Genomic DNA, 25,045 nt, shown 5'->3' on the forward strand with positions numbered 1-25,045 from the left:
ATGTTCTTAGTGTTTTTAACCGCTAAACTCTAATATTCCTCTGCATTATGTTGGATAATTGACCAAATATATTGAAACGATCAACGTTACATGAGTAAAGATAGTCACGGTTTATAGCTTTGTGGATATATATGATATATTTGTAAAGAGGTGTATTGGTTGATCAAAATACTATTTGTCAAGCATGACGAATGGTTCCAGTGGTGAGTGTGATGATTATTTTTAAAATTGTGTTTATAACTATTTGTAATGGGTTGAATCTTTCAAAACCCGTATTCACATACAAAATCTACGTGGATGGAATTAATCAATCGACTCTTTGTGGGAGTCGAAATGAAAATAATTAAGTAGGAAGAAGTATTATTATTACCGTGAGTCACGAAGATAGTGGAGTTGTTGTCGTGCAGAGGAACATAATGAGTTATGTGCACTCTTTCCACTAAGAGGAATTGAACCTCGGATTTTAGCATTGTAAGTCCGTATACTTACCGACAGATGGATCTGGAGTAATTGCGCAAGTGTATTGCGTTACTTCTCGTATTAGGATAGAAGTTAGTTCGAAGATGTCTAAGTTGCATCTGTACATTCTTTTTATTCGCAGCTTTGCTGAGCTTTTAAGTTCGGTAGAGTTTTAGTGTTAACATAAAATTAAACAGAGTCTCTCTTGATGGATGTCTTTGTTTTATACTTGCAACAAAACAGTTACTAACTTTATGGCTGTTATCGTGACGTAATTCCATTTCACCATTAGGGACTAATGGGTATGGACTGGGTGGAGAAAATTATTTATTTCCTTTATACAAAGTCTGGAATAGTGTGAAGGTTTGGGCACTTGACTCGCAATCTGCGGCCTAAAGATTTGAATCCCGTCATCAAACAACCTTGGCCTTTCAGCCATGGGGAAATTATAATGTTATGGCCAAATCAACTCTTGGTTGGTAAAAGAGTAGTCGTGGCTGACTAAAAGCCTTCCCTCTAATATATGAGTTCAAAATTAGGGACAGCGAGCGCAAATATCATTCAAGTATTTTTTGCTAAATTCACTAACAAATATAAAAACAAATGTTTAAACATTAGTTTGAAATAAACAACACTTGTTTCTGTTTACGTAACTGAAATTGTGGGGAAAAAGAAACATAGGTAATTAATGCTTTGCATAAAAATGAGATTTGTCGAAATTGCACTCAGAAACGTAACATTTCTAAGGGGACGGGGTCGTGAGAACATTTAGTATTTACAGTCTTATAAGAGGATGGAACCTGTAAGAAGGCCATTCAGATGGAAGGATAATGTCTTTGGGTAATTTCAACATCAGATTGACTCAAAGCGTCAAAGCATTCCCACAACTAAACGCAGAATACAAGGTATTCATGAAGATTGTAGAATCAACACCCCCCATCAGTGGCTCAGCTATATGTATGCCGACTAAAAACGCTAAAACCGAGTTTCGATACCAGTGGTGGGCAGAGCACAGATAGCTCATTGTGTAGCTTTATGCTTAATTTAAAACAATAACAACAACAGAATCAACAAGAGTCCGTAATCTTTTACATCTGACAATAGTTAATCATATCAATGCAAGAACCAGAAATTTAAGAAGAAGCCTATTTTGAATTAATAATTTTGTTTACTTGCTTGTTACGACCCCCCAACGGTACAATGGTATGCCTGTGGACTCACACCACTAGCATGAGGTTCCAAACAAACACATACTTGTTTTCAAATTTTCTTTGCATTTTTGTCAAATTTCAGTAAATTGTTTTGTTCGTCAAAAATTCTTGAGCATGATATCGCTATTGGACGATAACAATTAACACATCTCTTATAATACTTTAACATGAGTTTTATAATAAGGCATTGTCTCTCTTAGTGAGTCTTCCGAAAAGTCTTCTTTTCTTTCATAGCAAGACAACATATTTTTTTATTGTGAGTTATCGTCTCATTCATAATGAATCTTTATGTTTTTTAGAATTAATTCACATTTGCTTTATTTTTAGTAAATCAAGGAAATTATTTCTTAAATAATCTCTTCCTCCGTGTTTGGAAATGTCCTTGTCTGTTATGTTATAACTGAATAATTCTTCTTTCTATACTTGAAAATACGCCTGGCTGTTTTGTCATTACTGAATACCCCGTACCTCTATGTTTGGAAATGTCTGCGCTTCTCCAGTTATTATTGAATAATTCCTCCCTCCATTTCTGGAAATCTCTTTGGTTGTTACCATACACCTCCATGTTTGGAAATTTCTCTGACTTTTGATTATTATGAATACTCCTTCTCTTCATATTTAGAAATTTTCCTGATCGTTTGGTTACTCGATTGTTATTTTCTTTTTGTGGAGAAAAATATTGTAATAAATTACTGTTGTTCGTGTTTGCTTTTATTAGATTACCATAGAACAAGAATCAAAGTCATTAATTTTAAACAATGTCTGAGATGACCTGCTTTGAAGACAGCGAGATGGAAATATTGCATAAAAATAACAGAAAGAAATACCTTAATTCATGAAAATAACATCCGTCCTCAAGTAAGATTTGTTTGTTTGCAATTAAACACAAAGCTACACAAAGGTCTCTTTGTGTTCTACCCACCATTTGAATTGAAATCCGTTTTCTAGTATTGTACAGTCCACAAGGGCCTTCATGTAAAAGAAACAAAGTATGTTTTCAATTAGTATGATTCTGAATCACATAATTAGGACATCTTTCAAAATGACTCAACACGTGTTTCTCAAGGAACCATTATGTTTTTATAACAAGTCACTGTCCCATTCATAAGATTAACACATTATTTATTAGATTTGTCTTCTCTAGTTATCTAGTGACCCATTAATTACTGCTGTTAATACACATCTTAACAAATCAAGTTACTACATTCTTTCTCCCTCTTACAAAAGGTACTAGTCCTCAAGCCCTTGTCTCAAGGGCATGAAATAACTATTACTTGGGAAACATTTTTTTTAACATGGTAATAAAGTTTTAAAAATATATATTTGAGTCCTTTCGAGCAAAGCGAGTGTCTCACCAACTGAGTTAAGTGCTTAAATCTTTCGCGGGGGAGATTTAAAGATCATTGAGGGATGCATCCAATATTTCAAAAAGTTTTTGGATATCGATTGTTTCTGTGTTACGAAACAGTAAAATGTTTGCATTTATTCAACCACTTTCACTGATCTTGAACTCAGGGATGAGAAACGATAATTGTACGCTGATGATACAGATGTCCAAGTTTCGAACTGTCGAAACGTGATGTTGCTTTCGAAATAGCATCTGTAATGAGGGAACATCACATTATTAAACTGGTCCAAAAGAGAAAGCTGTTTCGAGTTATTTAAAATATAAATATTTCCAACATTACCGCAAGATATGAAGTAACCAATTAAAAACATAATTTGAAATTAAAGCCCAATTAACCACACGTAGCTTTAATGGAGTCGTTAACTTCAAGACGATGTTACTGTTACCATCCAACCACACGAAGAGACCTTGACATAGATAATGTAGATTCTTCAAGATATGAGAAGTTGAGAAGAAAAGGTAAGCCACTGTTACGTGTAATTCCAAAACAGTTATCACATCTATAATCACACGATAATATGAAAATACAATGTGTAACGAATAGCCACCATGGCAACGTCTATTACACATATCAATTCTATTGCTTCAAAGCCCCTGTTCACATTTACAAAGGAAAGCATAGTTTTCTTACAGGTTACACTTACCAAATTTGGTTACATTAAGGCCAAGAATGCCGTTTGTTTCGTTATTTATTAGCCTACTTCTTCTAACACAACAATAACCCATTAGACTCTGTAAGTGTGGTAACAGACTGAACTCAGGCTACTCCTGTCTAGTGTATGTTCAGTCTGAAACAATAAAAACCGCCTATTACATTAGCATCAGGTATATAAGAAGTCGTCGTGTACCGTGTATGTTTGAATACCCTGAGGTAGAATGTTTAGTTCACATCTAGATTGTTTGTCCTTCGCGCGTTTCGAAAAACGGATAATTGCGTGTAAAAAAGTCACACCCATCTGAACCCCTAGTGATATCCTCACTTAACTAATTATCAGTGTTCATCTTTGTGATCAAGTCGGCAAACCAAACAGAGGCGAAGTTTTGAATAATATAATTACAAAATTTTTTTTATCAAATATTTTTTTTCTTAAATTATAAACAAAACTATACCTAAGATACCTGCGTTAGTTGTCCTGAATTATAAACGATAGCCTACGGCAGAAAAGGACAGCATTTTCTGTGATGGAATTCCGACCTGTGACCCCTCCCCCAGATTGCGAGAGGAGCATCCTAATCACAAGGACATGTTAAGCCCTTGAAATAGATGAAACTCTTAAAAGCTTGACAGTGACTATATATATATATATACACATACATACACAAATTAAAACCAAAACCTTAAAAATCTAACTTAAAAAAACTAAAAATGTTACTCATTACCAGATTTTTGCATTACCATCAAGTTGTAACAGCTCCCAAAAACATTGAGGATATTCTATCTATCAGACATGATCCAAACGCAGATATCAAACTAGTCAGCAACTATGGAGAATCAGCTAAGGGGCAGGAGTTGAGTTCTTGAACACACAGTATCTCAGTTTCAAATGCCTTTTACTCTCTTCAGCTACTTGTGGGAAAATAGTCACCCCAAGTCTTTCGACATAAGAAAACTTATAAACAAACAATTCTATATTTCGATAATTTAAAACCCACCAGCTTCACCATTTTCAATAAATACAAACTCATGTCCAATTTATTAATTATCCCAATAAAAAATAATCGAGCCGGTAAAAACCTTATTAAATTCAACCCAACTTGTATTTTAAGACTCTACACACTGTTGTCACAAACTTCACTATACTTTTTATGCTATAGTTTTTGCCTTTGGAAAAGAAAACTTTACTACTTTGGAAAGAAAAAAGGGGCACCTGTCCCCTCCGGATCCACCATCCATGGATAAATCTATTATTGTGCTTCGGAACCAAAGCTCCACGTGTTTTTTAAAAAAATACGTTCTCTTTCAGTAAAAATTTCCCGGAAGCAAACGTTTCAGCAATGACTCGAAACTTGAGCAGTTAGTTTTGAGCTGATGGCATAAGTGAAAGGTGGTGAGTAAGAGGGTTATTATTGTTTGGAAGGGGTGTCACCTTCCATAAAAACGTGAGGTAACTCTACTTCTGGAGTTCTTTCTCTTTTCTGTCGCTTTGCACCGCAACAACCTGCTTGAGACTCACTAGACCTATTTCTCACTAAAAACTTGTCTAATAAGGTTTGTTTCTGCCTGGCACCTTCCCCATGTCTCATCACACTGTGTATGCCACTTCTCTTCCTAACTTTTTCAAACCACCCCTACTGGCACTAAAGGCATCGCTTGTATCAGCATTCGTTCCAGCGGTGTTTTTCAGGAGGTCAGCATGCAACTGCTTTGCTCTCTCACAAATGATGGTCTCACAAATGCTATCACCAGATAACTGTTTTACCCAAATCAATAACAGTTTTCTACCTCTTCCACTGTTTGTGACCTTTGTTTCGTAAGCACTGTCACTACTTTTGCAATATCAGCTCCTTTGATGAACTCTTTATTTTTCAGTATGGTGCAGACTGTAGACTTCACCATACCAAACTGTGTAGCAAGGTTAAACACGCGAACACCACTCTTTTACTTCGCTATGAGATTTTTTTTCCATCTCTATTGTAGCTCTAATAACTTATCTTTTTTGGTTTGCCACTTTTATTATACTTCTTTGATCCCATGATGGCTTATTTAATCAGAATATTTGGAAAGAAGTAAAAACGAGAACGTTCACAGCAGGTTTTAGCCCGAACCCCCGAAATAACCCGTCTGATGACCCGAACGACCCTTCAACCATTTTCGGCCCACGCCAAGCTTGGTTCGAGAACTGAGTTTATGTTCGAAAACCGAGACATTTTTTTTTTTTTCAAATAATATGTTCGAAAACTGAATTCTTCGAGAAGGGAGTCGTTCGAGGACCGAGATACCACTGTGTGTGTATATATTTGAATTTACGTATATAATATAACATGTGGTGTATATTTTAGGCCTTGGAACACTGGGAGAATTACCCCACACACACAAATAAAAAATAAGATTATGGCTTATGAAATGCGAAAAATAAACGTATCCGTAACTATACGGGTTCTTCATCGCAAATACTAGTGTATTATAATATGTTTATTATCGGTCTTATTTTGATTAATATCATACATTACCTACTAAGACTGGTTCAAGAAAGAAGTTGCAAAGAGAAACTTTGTATATATTATGTTTGATTGTACCTTAATTTCACGCTGAATCTTAAGAAAGTTTTCTTTGTTGTTTATTACGGTTAATTTACTTAATTTGGTACCGCATAATACAAACATGTTATAATTTCCCAGTTCAGGAGAAAACAATTAAATTTAATATCACTATTCTTATAGAAAGTTTTTTCACCTGACAATGTTACATCAGTTCACGACATCACTCAGATAAGTATACTCTGTGCCCATAGTAACAGTGTTATTTCACTTATAAAACAAAGCTACATATAAAGCGTACAGTGCAGAGAGAAATAATTATCTATGGCTATTTTAGGTCAATTAATCTATATTTACGTTTGTATACTGCTTGCTTCAGGTTCTGAAGTAGTCCACGAAATTGAACGTAGTTCCACTCTTATATTAGTTTGCACAATAGAAGCCCGTAGGAGAAGAACCAATTACTTAATACACACCTCTCAATGAAGTAGTGACTAGTAGCGAGAGAATACGAAGGAAAGATAGCAGCGAATTAGTGTTGACTGACGTACAATTGTGAGACGCATGAATATACAAATGTTAATATAGTGATGACCATTACAAACGTGATATTACAGATTATTTCAAAGTTTTTGATTTTAGGCCTTATTTTCATTGATTGCACAATATTAATTTTACAGCAAGACCACCTAAATCGAAATCACCCATCTCGCTTTTAAATATGTTACAGCCATTAAGTTTTCCTTTGATATTTCACCCACCGTGTGTGTTGATTAAAAATAATTTATATTGCTTATGTATACGTAAGATTATGAATATGATCACAATAGTATCACTTATAACTTTAGAATTTTATATTAATGTCTTACTTTTACAAACAATCAAGCTAGATGTACACACAAAGAAAAAGATTATGTGTTATTTATTGTTTGAAAAGTATTTGAAATATACTTTTACTGCCGCTAGAAATTTGATAACAAATATTTTATCAATTTAACCATATGTTATGGCCTAGCGCGTTAAGGCGTAATCTGAGGGTCGCGGGTTCGCGCCCGAGTCGCGCCAAAACATGCTCGCCCTCCCAGCCGTGGGGGCGTTATAAAGTGACGGTCAATCCCACTATTCGTTGGTAAAAGAGTAGCCCAAGAGTTGGCGGTGGGTGGTGATGACTAGCTGCTTTCCTCTTTCTTACACTAATAAATTAGGGACGGCTAGCACAGATAGCCCTCGAGTTGCTTTGTGCGAAATTCCAAAAAACAAATAAACAAACAATAACCATATGTTTGCGATATTTGTGTCTAAGCTAATGTGCATCCATTAGTTAGTGTTATTGAATTGCCCCCCGCTAGTACAGCGGTATATCTCCGGACTTATAACGCTAAAATCAGGGGTTCGATTCCCCTCGGTGGGCTGAGCAGATAGCCCTTTGTGGCTTTGCTATACGAAAAAAACACACAAACACTGTTATGAAATTACTGGCTTTTCTGTTACAAAGTTTAACTGTTAACGAGGTTAAACGTACACAAGATACTCTCTGACGGATCAACTTCAGAAACACAATATTTTACTTATACACCCCACTTTAGGTCGATCTTTGGCTACTGGTGTGCGAAAATTTTGTTTCAGCTCTACGTTATCTTCAATTTTAAGTGAAGCTTGACTGTAAAAACGGAAAATACTTTTTTTTTATGCATCGTAAAATATATTTATAACATGGAAATTAAATGATTGAGATGCTGAAGCAAAAAGCTTTCCGGCTAATCTTCAAGCGAAGATATTCTTTGGCCATATTCCTTTGAAAATGGTTTCACACGTTCTGAGGTTTAATGTCTGAATTGGACTAAATGTGGCAAAAGAACTTCAGTGGTAAAAAGGGTTTTGAATTAAAAATTTTAATAATAATTTGATTTGTAAAAACTGGTGTTTCATTTTGCACTGATCCTTTCATTCTTGTGGTTCAAGTCTCTCAGATGACTGAAGAATACGAGATTTTTTAACATTACTTTGAAGATATTTATATTCAATTTGTATAGATGCATGTTTGCTTTAAGTACAGTGTATATTCACAAAGAAGAAATAGAAACAGAAGCACCTTAAAACGTGTAGGATAACCAAAGAGGTATTTTAAACTGAAAAAATTGTTAATTTTAGAAGTCACACCAACAGTTTCCCTGCTGGAGGTTATCATCAACATGGAAAACTGTACCAATCCTTTTTTTTTTTTTTGTATCTTGATCACATATGTGAAGTTAAGAAACTGCTGTAAAAACGTATAAAACAAGTTAAACACACAAATATCTGTGTAATGGATGATAAGATTAGTTTGGTTTTTAAAAAGCACCAAATAATTGTTACCATAGTTTTTTTTTAGAATCATCAATAATAATGATTTAATAATTTATATATTATTAATAACATATAAAAGAATCAGACATGACCCAAAAGAAGGCTTGAAGGAAAGTCAAATAGTAATGGAATTCTCAAAATCACTTATAGACGAAAATCGACTTTGTATTAGATAGAAAGAAAACATACACAAAATTATACGTTCATTAAATTGTGTCAGTGGAGTCGTTCTTAAAAAAACATCTATTATCTTATTTATTTTTGTTCGTAATGGTAGCAGAAGTAGAAACTTTGTCTGTATTCTGAAACCATTTTAACATGATCAATCATGAAATATATGTGGGTTGAAAAATCCCATTCCTTTCCAGAGAAACGTCTTATTGATCACATATTTACAAACAATTGTCAGAATTACGTACCCGGTAAAATACACTTTCTATTGGTCATAGCAGTCGGTGGTACTACTTAAGAACTTCTAGATAAGATGAAAGTGCGGTTATAATTAAATGTCAAGTGTTCTACTCAGTTTATAGTTATATAAATTAAACATGAAAAGTTATGTGATATGAACTCCAAATGACTGGTTATTTACTTTATGTTACAGAGAGAAATGGTATCCAAACTGTCTTATTTTTTCTGCAACTTTGGAGTAAATCACGTACTTTATGGTGCTTTAAAATATTCAATAATTCAATATCAGTAGTAGTAGTATGTATGTGAATGAAAAATCACGAAAGGGCATTTTGATCTTTATGTTTTCCACATGTTATTAATGCTATGGACATTAGAAAAGATAATCAGACTTATCAGACCTCAATGGCATCTAACACGTGTAGGTAGGTCTATTTTGGAAAAAACATCGCATGCATTCAAATGAATCTGAACATTAAAGATTTTCTGAACGCATCTTTTTCAGTAGTTGGGGATAACCAAAGGTATTAACAACACTGATTTTAAACATGCAACATCTGTTTGATATTGTACACGTAGTTTGACGTAGTATACATACATTAAAATGGAATGTTTTAACTGTAAAATGTGAATTTACTTGTACCAAATATTAATTAGAACGTAAGATGAATAAGAACGTAATTGAATTTCGAACCAATGTATTCCTTTCTTCTAGGTCATTTTCATATATCGTCTCCAGGGTTGTTCGTTTGGTCACTTTTTTCTTTCTTAGTACATTAGTTTTGTCTTCTTAATGTTCTTTGTCGGGACCTTTTCCCACATTCAGTGATCAGTGGCATAGCCTCCAATATATCCAATTCATACGTAGTTATCTTTTCATCACCAGGCTGTTTGTGTTCGATACAGTTTTTCAAAACATTCCCGAGTTTTTTCTTTCCAGTTGTAGAAAGAAGAAAGAACGTTGCACAATAAGAATCACGTGTTTCAAGACCATTAAAATACATATTATTATTAAATAAGCTATGGATAATGGGTTACAGATATAACTATAAATGTGTTTCATGCTTAACCAACAAATAATTGTATGGATTCTTTAGACAAGTGTATTCAGTTATAATGTTTCGACCCATGGAACGTAGTACTTCACATGAACCAAAATAATACGTCATATAAAGGCGGAGATCTCAAATTAATACCTTGCTTGAAATTAGATCTATCAACATAGTGTGTCGTAAGAAGACAGATACATGAATATAGTACCTCACGTGAAAGCATATGTTTCTAACAGCAGTGTGAATACAGAAATCAATATCTTCAAATGATTATTCCCTGTGTTCCACATACATTAATTATAAAGAAATTGAAAATGACATGTAACTTACCACAAAGCAATAAGACATATCGAAATGAGTGCTGTCCACCAAGCGAATCTTGTAATTGTACATTTTGAAACCGAGGGGAGCGTAGCCTTCGGAACCACTTCAGTTGGATCTCAAGACAGAGAGTCGTATTTAAAATCAGTTTACTTACTCTACCGATTTCGTAAAACAGATAAAAAATTTCAAATTTAAGTTAACAACAATAGTAATGTGTATAATTCTTTCAGCCCAACAATAATCTTGATTTAACATATTTAAACTTTTAATTCAATAAATACGATATTTATTCATGACGAGAAATCCACTTAAAATAAAAATGTATCTCAGAACGGCTGGTATGGGTATTAACACTTTCATTGATAAGTACAGAATAACGTTTTAAAACGTTAATACACGTACCAGTTGTTGTGAGATACAAATACGACATTTCTTGCATTTATAATGCATTTTAATACTAAACAGCGCCCGGAATGGACAGGAAGGTTAATGCATTCGACTCGTAGTGTAAGGGTCGCGGGTTCGTATTCCCGTCGCACCTAACATTCTCACTCTTTCAGCTAAGGGGGCGTTATTATTCGACGGTCAAACCCAGTATTCGTTCGTAAAAGAGTAGCTCAAGACTTGGCGGTGGGTGGTGATGACGAGCAACCTTCCCACTGAGTCAAATATCTCAACATTTTCTTCAAGATATTTAACTTATTATACAACTCAGCATGAAACACTTAATTATATTAACTTCGACTCACCAAAGCTGTAAGGATATATAACAGAAATCAAACAAACCCTCCCTGATTAACTGCCATTCACTTACCGTTTCAAGCTTTATAATTAGTTTCTTCACTCATTATGGTACTTAATTTTTTATATGTAATGAATCCTGCCCACTGTCTGGTAAGTTTTCTTTAGAGCACAAAAATATTGACAGGAATTTTTAAAAAGTTTTCTTTACACGTTCAGTGTAAATTTCATATATGACAAATAGTAACATTTCGGTAACAAACATTCGCTCAGTTGATAACAATTCTTTTATTTAGAACCGCTAACGTTTTCATGATCAAATATTATTATTATCTTACATTAAAACATTTGTTTTTATTTTGACAAATTACTTTTCTGTTATTTGAAAAAAACAAAATTTTGTGTGCAGAATATATTGAACTAACGATTTGAGAGTATGTGTGTATATTTTCTTCTAACAAATAGCCACATCGAGCTATTTGCTGAGCCCACCGAGGTGAATTGAACCCCTGATTGTAAATCCGTAGACTTACCGCTGTACAAGCGGAAAGCTGTTTTCATACACATAACGTTTTATAATTGAAGATCTTCAGTTCTTCTTCGTGATGACGTGAAGCACACAGGTGTGTGGTAGAAATACCGATATGTTTGTTTGTTATTTAATTTCGCGGAAAGTAACGAGATGGCTTCCAACGCTTGGTGTTCCTAATTTTCAAATCATATACTTGAGGAAACACAGTCATTCAATACTATTTGTCTGAATGTTTGAGCCCATCTTAAACCCGTGTAAAGGGATTGAAGTTATATTGAAATCCCTAACTCGTATCACAATTTTTCTTCTTACTAGTAAAGTTTGTTTCTTTGTTTTCAATTTAAAGGAAAGCTGCACGATAACTATATGCGCCAGCCGTCCCTAATTTAGCAGTGTAAGACCAGAGAAAAGGCAACTAGTTACGACCGCCCAAGGCCAACATTTGGGATACTCTTTTACAAAGAAATAAAGGGATTGACTGTCACTTTATAACGCTATCACTGAAAGAACGAGCATGTTTGGTGTGACCGGGTTCGATCCCGTGATCTTTAGACTTGGAGTTGAGCGTCCAACAGTAAAGAAAGATTTGTATAAAATTATTATTATTATAAGATAATCTAAAACAAACTACTGATTAATTCCCCACTATGTATTAGAATCACCAAGTAGACATGTTAAAATGCATTTGAAATTTCAATGGTATCTTAATATGAAAATAGTGGTGCCCAGTAACATTCAGTCGTATAACTTAATACAATTATGTAAGCATAGAATTTCTGAGTAAACGTTTTCTTCATAGTGTTAGGAATCTGTCTCTTAAAACTAAACTTTGGAAAATCTCTGTTTAGAAGCCCGGCATTGCCAGGTGGGTTAAGGCGTTTGACTCGTAATCCGAGGATCGCGGGTTCGAATCTCTGTCGCACCAAACATGCTTGCCCTTTCAGCCTTAGAGGCATTATAATGTGACGTTGAATCTCATTATTCGTTGGTAAAAGAGTAACCCAAGAGTTGATGGTAGGTGTCTTACCTCTAATCTTACACTGCTAAATTATGTATGTCTAGCGCAGATAGCCCTCGTGTAGCTTTGCGCGAAATTAAAAAAAACAAACAAGCTCTATTTAGATATGTTTTAGTAAGAACTTTTACTTTAGTTATAATATTGGGTACATAGAATGTCTACGTGATGTTATCATTCAAAGAAGAGGGGAATAATTTCGTAAAAGTAAATATACATATATATGGAATTGTTAACTATTTTACCAAAACAATACCACTCTGTCATATGTGTGATTTTATGTAAATATAAGATTTTGACAAAGAAATATTAACATACTAAATCGTTACAACAATTGTTGCCACCTCCTGGAAAAGCTTTTCCGAAAAAAACAAAGCTGTTTGATACAATAAAAACCAGGAAGTTATGAAGAAATATCTCATTATGACAACGTGTTTTAACAAAAATAAACATTTTTTAACTTTTAAAGAAATAATAAAAGAAAACTATTACTTCTACAAAGATCTGTGCTAGCCGTCCGTAATTTAGTAGTGTAAGACAAGAGGGAAGGTAGCTAGTCATCACCACCCACCGCCAACTTTTGGGCTACTCTTTTACTAACGAATAGTGGGATTGACCGTCACATTATAATGCTCCCATGGCTGAAAGGGCGAACGTGTTTGTTGCGGCCGGGATTCGAATCCGCAACTCTCGGATTACGAGTCAAATGCCTTAACACACTTGGCCAAAAAGTGTTTTTCATAGTAAAGCCACATCTGGCTATCTGTTGAGCCCAACGAGGGGAATTGAACCTCTGATTTTGGCATTGTGAATCCATAGACTTACCGCCGCACTCGGGAGAAGAAACCAAAGGGATATTTGTGCTCTACCCATCACGACTATCGAAACACGGTTTTTAGCAATATAAGTATGCAGACATACCGCTGTGCCAATGGGGAACTTTACATATTTATCATAAATAGTAGGTTTAATTCATTTTCACCGAGTTGTTATTGACAATAATAATTCAAATACCATATAAATTATACAAGTTTAATAAAATAATTTTACAAGAAGTAGTAATAGTGTGACTCAAAACTTACACAATATTTTAATCTCTAATATATGGTTTGTTTTCTGAATTTTGGAGCAAAACTACAAATGGCGATCTGCGTTAGCCGTACCTAATTTAGTGTAAGGCTGCAGGGAAGGCAGCTAGTCACTACTACCCACCGCCATCTCCTGGGCTACTTTTACCAAGAAATAGAGTGAGTAACTATCGTATAATAACGCCCACACGGCTGAAAGAGAGGCATGTTTACGAGTCGAGCGCCTGAACCAACTGGCCATGCCCGGCCTTAGTACATGTTAAGACTTAATATTAATAAATATTTTACCTTTAATATTAAGTTTATTTCAAAATAGAAAAGATACTTTTGTGAAAATATTTCTCAAATTTACTATTACCAATAATTTCATCTCTCTTTCATACTTATATATATAAAAGTTTGGACACATACAGAAAAATATCACACAAATACTATTTAAAAGCAGAAAACATAAACAAACTAACGGCATCACTCTACAAATTAACTAGTGCACCAACCAAATATATTTCACCTTACAACATATTTCAAGAATCACAAGTCACACAACAAAGTACTTAAAGGACAAAACTCACGTTAATACTATCTATTTTCTTTTTTAGGTCTCGGGCACAGGACAGGTTAAACTTTTTTACCTTTTTTGGTGGGTTTTTTCGGCGCGCTCCTGTTTTCTCCCACAGCAAAAATTTAGGCATTGGATCTTTTCCCCAACTGCTTAGTCCCCGTTGCTAGGGACATTTCCCCAACTGCTTACCCCCCATTGCTAGGGAAATTTCATACGCTGCTTACCCAACGTTGCTAGGGACATTTTATACACTGCTTACCCCCGTTTGCTTGGAACATTCCCCCACTGCTTACCCCGTAACTAGGGAAATTTCTCCTATTGAAAACACACCGTTGCTAGGGGCATTTACGACACTGCCTACTTCCGTTCCTAGGGACATGTCCCTCATTGCTTACCCCCCAGTTGCAAGGAACATTTCCCACATGGCTTACCCCCGTTGCTAGAAACATTTCACACCTGGCTTACCCTCGTTTCTAGGGACATTTCCAGACTGAATACTTGAAAGGAAAAATTTACCCACTGCTTACCCTTGTTGCTAGGAACATTTACGACATGACTTACCCCGTTGCTAGGGACATTTCACCTACTGCTTATCCTCCATTGCACATTTCGGACATTGCTTACCCCTCTTTGCTCGGGACTTTTCGAACACTACTTATTCCCGTTTCTATGGGCATTTCCTCTCTGCTTACCCCCGTTGCTACGGACATTTCCACACTGCTTTCATCCCGTTGCTGGGGACATTTCCCACACTCCTTACCCCCCATTGCTAGGGAAATTTCATACGCTGCTTACCCAACGTTGCTAGGGACATTTTATACACTGCTTACCCCCGTTTGCTTGGAACATTCCCCACTGCTTACCCCGTTTCTGGGACAATTGACCCACTAGTTACCCCCGTTGCTTGGGACATTTCCCCACTGCTAACCCCCCATTGCTAGGGACATTTCATACACTGCTTAACCCCGTGTCTAGGGACATTTCTGCCCACTGTTACCCCGTAGCTACGGAAATTTCCCTCACTGCTTACCCCCGTTGTTAGGGACATTTCCCCAATACTACACCCCGTTGCTGGGGCATTTCACCCACTGCTTACCCTCCATTGCTAGGGACATTTCTCTAACTGCTTACTCCCCGTTGCAAGGGAAATTTCCACAACTGCTTACCCCGTTCCTAAGGACATTTTCCTCTTGCTTACCCCATTGTTGCTATGGAAATTTTTAATTGCTTACCCACGTTCGCAAGGGACATTTCCTCCACTGCATTCCCCCGTTGCTAGGGAAATTCCCCTCACTTCTTACACCCCGTTGCTAAAGACATTTCCCTCACTACTTACCTCCCGTTGCTAAGGACATTTCACACATGATTTACCTCCATTACTAGGGACATTTCACTACCCCTGCTAACCTCACCCGTTGCTAGGGACATTTCCCATATGGCTTAACCCCGTTGCTAGGGACATCTACCCTCTGCTTATCATCCGTTGCAAGGGACATTTGACCCTGCTAAACACCCCGTTGCTAGGTATATTTCACCCACTGCTTTATCTCCGTTGCCAGGGACATCTCCCTCACAGCTAATTCACTGTTGCTACAGTCATTTCCACTACTGCTTACCCCTGTTGCTAGGGACATTTCTTCCACTGCTTACCCACCGTTGGTGGTGACATTTCCCACACTGCATATCCCCTGTTGTTGTTAGTATCATTTCTTACACTAATTACCCCCCGTTGCTAGGGACATTTCGCACATGGCTTACCCCCGTTGATGGGGTCATTTCCTCTCTGCTTACCATCCGTTGCTAGGGACATTTGACACTGTTAAACACCCCGTTGCTAGGTGTATTTCACCCACTGCTTAATCCCCATTGCCATGGACATCTCCCTCACTGCTAATTCCTTGTTGCTACAGTCATTTCCACCACTGCTTACCCCTGTTGCTAGGGACATTTCCACCACTGCTTAATCTCCTTTGCTAGGGACATTTCCCACACTGCTTCCACATCGTTGCTATGGAAATATCCCCACTGTTTACACCACCGTTGCTAGGAACATTTCCCACACTGGTTACCCACGTTGATTGGGACATTTCTCTCACTGCATACCTCCCGTTGCTACGGATATTTTACAAAAGCTTGAACGCTGTTGCTAGGAACATTTCACACTGCACTTATTGCTAGGGATATTTCCCACACTGCTTACCCTCCGTTGCTGGGGACATTTACACACTGCTTACACCCGGTTGCTTGGGACATTTCACACACTGCTTACCCCGCTGCTATGGATATTTACCACACTGCTTACACCCCAATGCTATAGACTTTCCCACATGGATTACTGCCGATTATTACCCACTGCTTACCCCTGTTGCTAGGAACATTTCACCCACTGCTTAACAACCGTTGGAATGGACATTTCCCAGTCTGCTTACCCCCCGTTTCAAGAGAAATTTCCCCAACAGAATAGCCCCGTTGCTAAGAACATTTCCCCACTACTTACCCTCCGTTGTGGGGGTATTTCTCTCACTACTTACAACCCGTTACTTGGATCATTTCCCCACTGCTTTCTCTCCGTTGCTAGAGACATTTCCCACACTTTTACCCTTCTGTTGCTAGGGAAATTTTCCACATGGCTTACTGACGTTGCTAGGGATATTTCCCTCATTGCATAACCCGTTGCAACGGACATTTCCAACATTGCTCACCACCGTTGCTAAAGACATTTCCCTCATTGCTTTCCTCCTGTTGTTAGGGACATTTCACACACAGTCTGACCCCGTTGCTAGGGACATTTCACGCATGACTTCCCACCGTTGCTTGGGACATTTCACTCCCTGCTAACCCCCGTTGCTAGAGACATTTGCCTCCTGCTAAACCCCGTTGCTTGGGACATTTTCACATGACTTCCCACCGTTTTTTGGAACATTTCACTTTCTGCTAACCCCCGTTGCTAGAGACATTTCCTTCACTGCTTACATGTTGCTGGGGAAATTTGGATACCCCCATTGTTCGGGAATTTTCCCCACTTCTTACCCACCGTTGCTGGGGACATTTCACCCACTGCTTACTCCCCATTGCTAGGGACATTTCACACACTGTTTACCCCCGTTGTAAGGGACATTTCCGACATTGCTAAACCCTTGTTGCAATGGACATTTCCACGACTGCTTACCACCCGTTGCTAGGGACATTTCACACTCTTCTTATCCTCCGTTGCTATGGACATTTCCACCACTGCTTACCCCGTTGCTAGGGACAATTCTCCCATTAGTTACACACCGTTGCTAGGGGCATTTCGACACTGCTACTCCGTTGCTAGGGACATTTCCCTCATTGCTTACCCTATTGTCTGGGACATTTCCCCACTGCTTACCCCGTTGCTAGGGAAATTTCCCTCACTGCTTACCCCCCGTTGCTAGGGACATTTCCCCAATACTACACCCCGTTGCTGGGGCATTTCACCCACTGCTTACCCTCCATTGCTAGGGACATTTCTCTAACTGCTTACTTCCCGTTGCAGGGAAATTTCCACAACTGCTTACCCCGTTCCTAAGGACATTTTCCTCTTGCTTACCCCATTGTTGCTATGGAAATTTTAATTGCTTACCCACGTTCATAGGGACATTTCCTCCACTGCATTCCCCGTTGCTAGGGAATTCCCCTCACTTCTTACACCCCCGTTGCTAAAGACATTTCCCTCACTACTTAACTCCCGTTGCTAAGGACATTTCACACATGATTTACCTCCATTACTAGGGACATTTCACTCCCTGCTAACCTCCCCGTTGCTAGGGACATTTCCCATATGCTTAACCCCCGTTGCTAGGGACATCTACCCCTCTGCTTATCATCCGTTGCAGGGACATTTGACCCTGCTAAGCACCCCGTTGCTAGGTATATTTCACCCACTGCTTTATCTCCGTTGCCAGGGACATCTCCTCACAGCTAATTCACTGTTGCTACAGTCATTTCCACTACTGCTTACCCCTGTTGCTAGGGACATTTCTTCCACTGCTTACCCACCGTTGGACAGTGACATTTCCCACACTGCATATCCCCTGTTGTATAGTATCATTTCTCACACTAATTAACCCCGTTGCTAGGGACATTTCGCACATGGCTTACCCCCGTTGATGGGGTCATTTCCCTCTCTGCTTACCATCCGTTGCTAGGGACATTTGACACTGTTAAACACCCCGTTGCTAGGTGTATTTCACCCACTGCTTAATCCCCATTGCCATGGACATCTCCCTCACTGCTAATTCCTTGTTGCTACAGTCATTTCCACCACTGCTTACCCCTGTTGCTAGGGACATTTCCACCACTGCTTAATCTCCTTTGCTAGGGACATTTCCCACACTGCTTCCACATCGTTGCTATGGAAATATCCCCCACTGTTTACACCACCGTTGCTAGGAACATTTCCCACACTGGTTACCCACGTTGATTAGGACATTTCTCTCACTGCATACCTCCCGTTGCTACGGATATTTTACAAAAAGCTTGAACGCTGTTGCTAGGGACATTTCACACACTGCTTACCCCTTATTGCTAGGGATATTTCCCACACTGCTTACCCTCCCGTTGCTAGGGACATTTACACACTGCTTACACCCGGTTGCTTGGGACATTTCACACACTGCTTACCCCCGTTGCTATGGATATTTACCACACTGCTTACACCCCAATGCTATAGACTTTTCCCACATGGATTACTGCCGATTATTACCCACTGCTTACCCCCTGTTGCTAGGAACATTTCACCCACTTAACAACCGTTATGGACATTTCCCAGTCTGTTGTGAGAGAAATTTTAGCCCCGTTCTAAGAACATTTACTTACAACCCGTTACTGGGATCATTTCCCCACTGCTTTCTCTCCGTTGCTAGGATCAGACATTTCCACACGTTGCTAGAGACATTTCCCACACTTTTTACCCTGTTGCTAGGGACATTTTCCACATGGCTTACTGACGTTGCTAGGGATATTTCCCTCATTGCATAACCCGTTGCAACGGACATTTCCAACATTGCTCACCACCGTTGCTAAAGACATTTCCCTCATTGCTTTCCTCCTGTTGTTAGGGACATTTCACACACAGTCTGACCCCGTTGCTAGGGACATTTCACGCATGACTTCCCACCGTTGCTTGGGACATTTCACTCCCTGCTAACCCCCGTTGCTAGAGACATTTGCCTCCTGCTAAACCCCGTTGCTTGGGACATTTCACATGACTTCCCACCGTTTTTTGGAACATTTCACTTTCTGCTAACCCCCCGTTGCTAGAGACATTTCCTTCACTGCTTACACCCGTTGCTGGGGAAATTTACCCCACAGGATAACCCCGTTGCTGGACATTTTCCCCTCTTCTTACCCCCTTTGCTGGGGACATTTCACCCACTACTTACTCCCCATTTCTGGGGACATTTCACACTGTTTACCCTTCATTGCAAGGGACATTTCCGACATTGCTAAACCCTTGTTGCAATGGACATTTACGACTGCTTACCACCCGTTGCTAGGGACATTTCACACTCTTCTTATCCTCCGTTGCTATGGACATTTTGACACACTGCTTACCCCCGTTGCTTGGGACATTTCTCCCATTGAAAACACCCCGTTGCTAGGGACATTTACGACACTGCCTAACCCCGTTCCTAGGGACATTCCTCATTGCTTACCACTATTGCACATTTCCCCACTACTTGCCCCGTTGCTAGGGAAATTTCCCTCACTTCTTACCCCCGTTGCTAGGGACATTTCCCCAATACTACACCCCGTTGCTGGGGACATTTCACCCACTGCTTACCCTCCATTGCTAGGGACATTTCTCTAACTGCTTACTCCCCGTTGCAAGGGAAATTTCCACAACTGCTTACCCCCGTTCCTAAGGACATTTTCCTCTTGCTTACCCCATTGTTGCTATGGAAATTTTTAATTGCTTACCCACGTTCGCAAGGGACATTTCCTCCACTGAAATCCCCGTTGCTGGGGAATTCCCTCACTTCTTACACCCCGTTGCTAAAGACATTTCCCTCACTACTTAACTCCCGTTGCTGGGACATTTCACACATGATTTACCTCCATTACTAGGGACATTTCACTCCCTGCTAACCCCGTTGCAGGGACATTTCCCATATAGCTTAACCCCGTTGCTAGGGACATCTACCCCTCTGCTTATCATCCGTTGCAAGGGACATTTGACCCTGCTAAACACCCCGTTGCTAGGTATATTTCACCCACTGCTTTATCTCCGTTGCCAGGGACATCTCCCTCACAGCTAATTCACTGTTGCTACAGTCATTTCCACTACTGCTTACCCCTGTTGCTAGGGACATTTCTTCCACTGCTTACCCCCCGTTGGTAGTGACATTTCCCACACTGCATATCCCCTGTTGTTAGTATCATTTCTCACACTAATAACCCCCGTTGCTAGGGACATTTCGCACATGGCTTACCCCCGTTGATGGGGTCATATCCCTCTCTGCTTACCATCCGTTGCTAGGGACATTTGACACTGTTAAACACCCCGTTGCTAGGTGTATTTCACCCACTGCTTAATCCCCATTGCCATGGACATCTCCCTCCTGCTAATTCCTTGTTGCTACAGTCATTTCCACCACTGTTTACCCTGTTGCTAGGGACATTTCCACCACTGCTTAATCTCCTTTGCTAGGGACATTTCCCACACTGCTTCCACATCGTTGCTATGGAAATATCCCCACTGTTTACACCACCGTTGCTAGGAACATTTCCCACACTGGTTACCCACGTTGATTAGGACATTTCTCTCACTGCATACCTCCCGTTGCTACGGATATTTTACAAAAAGCTTGAACGCTGTTGCTAGGGACATTTCACACACTGCTTACCCCTTATTGCTAGGGATATTTCCCACACTGCTTACCCTCCGTTGCTAGGGACATTTACACACTGCTTACACCCGGTTGCTTGGGACATTTCACACACTGCTTACCCCCGTTGCTATGGATATTTACCACACTGCTTACACCCCAATGCTATAGACTTTTCCCCATGGATTACATGATTATTACCCACTGCTTACCCCTGTTGCTAGAACATTTACCCACTGCTTAACAACTGTTGAATGGACACATTTCACCCACTGAAATTTCTCCAACATACCGTTGTAAGAACATTTCCCACTACTTACCCTCCGTATTTCTCTACTTACAACCCGTTACTAGGATCATTTCCCCACTGCTTTCTCTCCGTTGCTAGAGACATTTCCCACACTTTTACCCTTCTGTTGCTGGGAAATTTTCCACATGGCTTACTGACGTTGCTAGGGATATTTCCCTCATTGCATAACCCGTTGCAACGGACATTTCCAACATTGCTCACCACCGTTGCTAAAGACATTTCCCTCATTGCTTTCCTCCTGTTGTTAGGGACATTTCACACACAGTCTGACCCCCGTTGCTAGGGACATTTCACGCATGACTTCCCACCGTTGCTTGGGACATTTCACTCCCTGCTAACCCCCCGTTGCTAGAGACATTTGCCTCCTGCTAAACCCCCTTTGCTTGGGACATTTCACACATGACTTCCCACCTTTTTTTGGAACATTTCACTTTCTGCTAACCCCCCGTTGCTAGAGACATTTCCTTCACTGCTTTCTCTCTGTTGCAAGGGACATTTCCCACACTTTTTATCCTTCCGTTGCTTGGGAAATTTCTCACATGGCTTACCGACGTTGCTAGGGGCATTTCCCCCATTGCATACCCCTGTTGTAAGGGCCTTTTCCACCACTGCTTACCACCGTTGCTAGGGATATTTCCCCCACTGCTTACCCAAGTTGCCAAGGACATTGAACCCACTGCTTAACCCGTTGCTAGGGACATTTCGGACACTGTTTACTACTGTTGCTAGGGGCATTTTCGACACTGCTTACCCCTGCTGGTGGGGATATTTCCGACCTCTTTACCCCGTTGCTAGAAACAATTCACATAGTGCTTACCACCGTTGCTACAGACATTTCCCCACTGTTTTCCACCCGTTGTTGGGACATTTTCCCCACTGATTATCCCAATTGCTAGAGACATTTCCCACTGGTTACTCCCCGTTTCTAGGGATATTTCCCTTAGTGCTTACTCCCGTTGCTAGAAACATTTTTTAACTGTTTACCACACGTTGCTAGGGAAGTTTCCCCCCACTGTTTACCCCCGTTACTAAGGACATTTTTATCTGAATACAACTCGTTGCCAGGAAATTTCCCCCATTGATTACCCCACGTTGCTAAGAACATTTCCACTACTGCTTAACCCCGTTGCTAGAGACATTTACACCGCTGCTTACCACGTTGCTAGAAAAACGTTTACACTGCTTACCCCGTTGCTAGGGACATTTTCTCTACTGCTTTCCCTTCGTTGCTAGGGACATTTCTTCCCTGCTTACTTCTGTTGCTAGGGTCACTTCCCCACTGCTTATCACCGTTGCTAGGGATATTTCGGACACTGCTTACCCCCATTACTATATATATTTCCCTCACGCCTACTTCTATGGCTAGAAAAACTTTGCACACTCCTTAGCCCCCTTTGAGAGAGACATTTCTCCCTCTGCATACACCTGTTGAGAGGGACATTTCCCCCACTCTAACTACCCGTTGCTAGGGTCACTTACCCCTTTGCCTACGTTCGTTATTAGGGACATTTACCTTACTGTTTACCTCCGTTGTTAGAGACATTTCCTCACTGAATACACCTTTTTGCTAGGGACATTTCCTTCACTGCTTATCCCACGGTGCAAGAGATATTTAAACCACTACTTACCACGTTGCTAGAAAAACTTTTACACTGCTTACCCCTGTTGCTAGGGTCATTTCCCCACTGCTTGCACCCGTTGCTAAGGACATTTCCCCACTGCTAACTACCCTTCTTAGAAACACTTCTTCCTTTGCTTACCCCCGTTGCTGGGTCATTTACCTTACTGTTTAACTCCATTGCTAGGGACATTTTCCCACTGAATACACCCCGTTGCTTGGGACATTTCCCCACTGCTTACCCCGTTGCTGGGACATTTCCACCACTGCTTACCAAAGTAGCCAAGGACATTAAATGCACTGCTTACCCTGTTGCTAGTGAAATTTTGGACACTGCTTACCTCGTTGGTAGGAACATTTCCCCTACTGATTACCCCAGATGCTTGGATATTTCTACCCCTACTTACTCCATGTTGCTTGGGACATTTCACCTAATGCTTACCCCTGTTGCTAGGGACATTTCCTTCACTGTTTACTGCTGTTGCTAAGAGCATTTCTCCACTGATAAACACCAATGCTGAAGACATTTCGGACACTGCTTACCCCCGTTGCTCGGGACATTTCACACACTGCTTACCCCCAGTTCCTAGGGTCATTTCCCCCACTGCTTACCCATGTTGCTAGGGTTATTTCCCCCACTGTTTATCCCGTTGCTAATGACTTTCCCCTATTGGTTACCACCTGTTGTTTGTGATATTTCCCCCACTGCTTACCCCTCGTATAAAGGGTCATTTCCTGCACTGTTTACCACCGTTGCTTGGTACATTTTCCCTACTGTTTAACCCCATTGCTAAGGTCATTTCCCCATTGCATATCACCATTGCTAGGGACATTTCGGACACTGCTTACCCTCGTTTGGAAATATTTCTCCCACTGCTTACCCAAGTTGCCAAGGACATTGAATACACTGCTTACCCCATTGCTAGGGACATTTTGGAACTGCTTGCTCAAGTTGCTAGGGACATTTTCGACACAGCTTACCATCCGTTCATAGGGACATTTCTCAAACTGCTTAACCCTGTTGCTAGAGTTATTTCCCCCCACTGTTTACCCAAGTGTCCAAGGACATTGAACCCACTGCTTACATCGTTGATAAGAACATTTCGGACACTATTTACTCCAATTGCTAGGGACATTTCGGCATTGCTTACTTTCCACTGTTTGGAACATTTCCCCATTTTACTCCTATTACTAGGGTCATTTCCACTACTAACTCCTTGTTGCTAGAAGCATTTCCCCCAGTGCTTACTCCCGTTGCTTGGGACATTTCCCCCACTGTTTTCCACACATTGCTGGAAACATTTCGTTTACTGTTTACAACCGATTGCTAGGGACATTTCCATTTGAAACCAACTCGTTGCGAAAGAAATTTCCCCCACCGCTTACGGCCGTTGCTAAGGGCATTTTCCCACCTCTTTCCCCCGTTTCTAGAGACATTTTATCCACTGCATACATTCGTTGCTGGGATCATTTACCCTCTTCTTATTCCGTTGCTAGGCACATTTCCCTCACTGCTAACCATCCGTTTTTAGGGACACATCCCCCATTTCTTGCTTCCGTTGGTAGGCACATTTCCTTCACTGCTAACCATCCGTTTTTAAGGACACTTTTCCAATTTCTTACTTCCGTTGGTAGGGACATTTACCTCACTGTTTACCTCCGTTGCTAGGGACATTTTCTACACTTAATACACCCAGTTGCTAAGAACATTTCCCCAACTGCTTATCCCAGTTGCCAAGGACATTAAACCCACTGCTTACCCCATTGTTGGGACATTTCGGAAACTGTTTACTCCCGTTGCTAGGGACATTTCCCACAGTGCTTACTCCCGTTGGTAAAGACATTTCCCCTCTGTTTACCACCCTTTGCTAGGGACATTTCCCCAAATGTTTACCCCCCATTGCCAGGGACATTTCCAT

General features: G+C 39.9%; 1 protein-coding gene across 1 annotated transcript in view; it reads right to left on the reverse strand.

Moving 5' to 3' along the window:
- The window catches only part of LOC143227479 (uncharacterized), a 42,965-nt gene that overhangs the window by 3,222 nt on the left and 14,698 nt on the right, over nt 1-25,045 (reverse strand). The window contains exon 3 of the mRNA XM_076458921.1: nt 10,416-10,564. Within this exon, the coding sequence (XP_076315036.1) occupies nt 10,416-10,564 (149 nt within the window). The remainder of the gene's footprint in view (nt 1-10,415; nt 10,565-25,045) is intronic.

The sequence above is a fragment of the Tachypleus tridentatus genome, chromosome 9 (assembly GCF_004210375.1).
Source record: "Tachypleus tridentatus isolate NWPU-2018 chromosome 9, ASM421037v1, whole genome shotgun sequence".
NCBI classification, from domain to species: domain Eukaryota; kingdom Metazoa; phylum Arthropoda; class Merostomata; order Xiphosura; family Limulidae; genus Tachypleus; species Tachypleus tridentatus.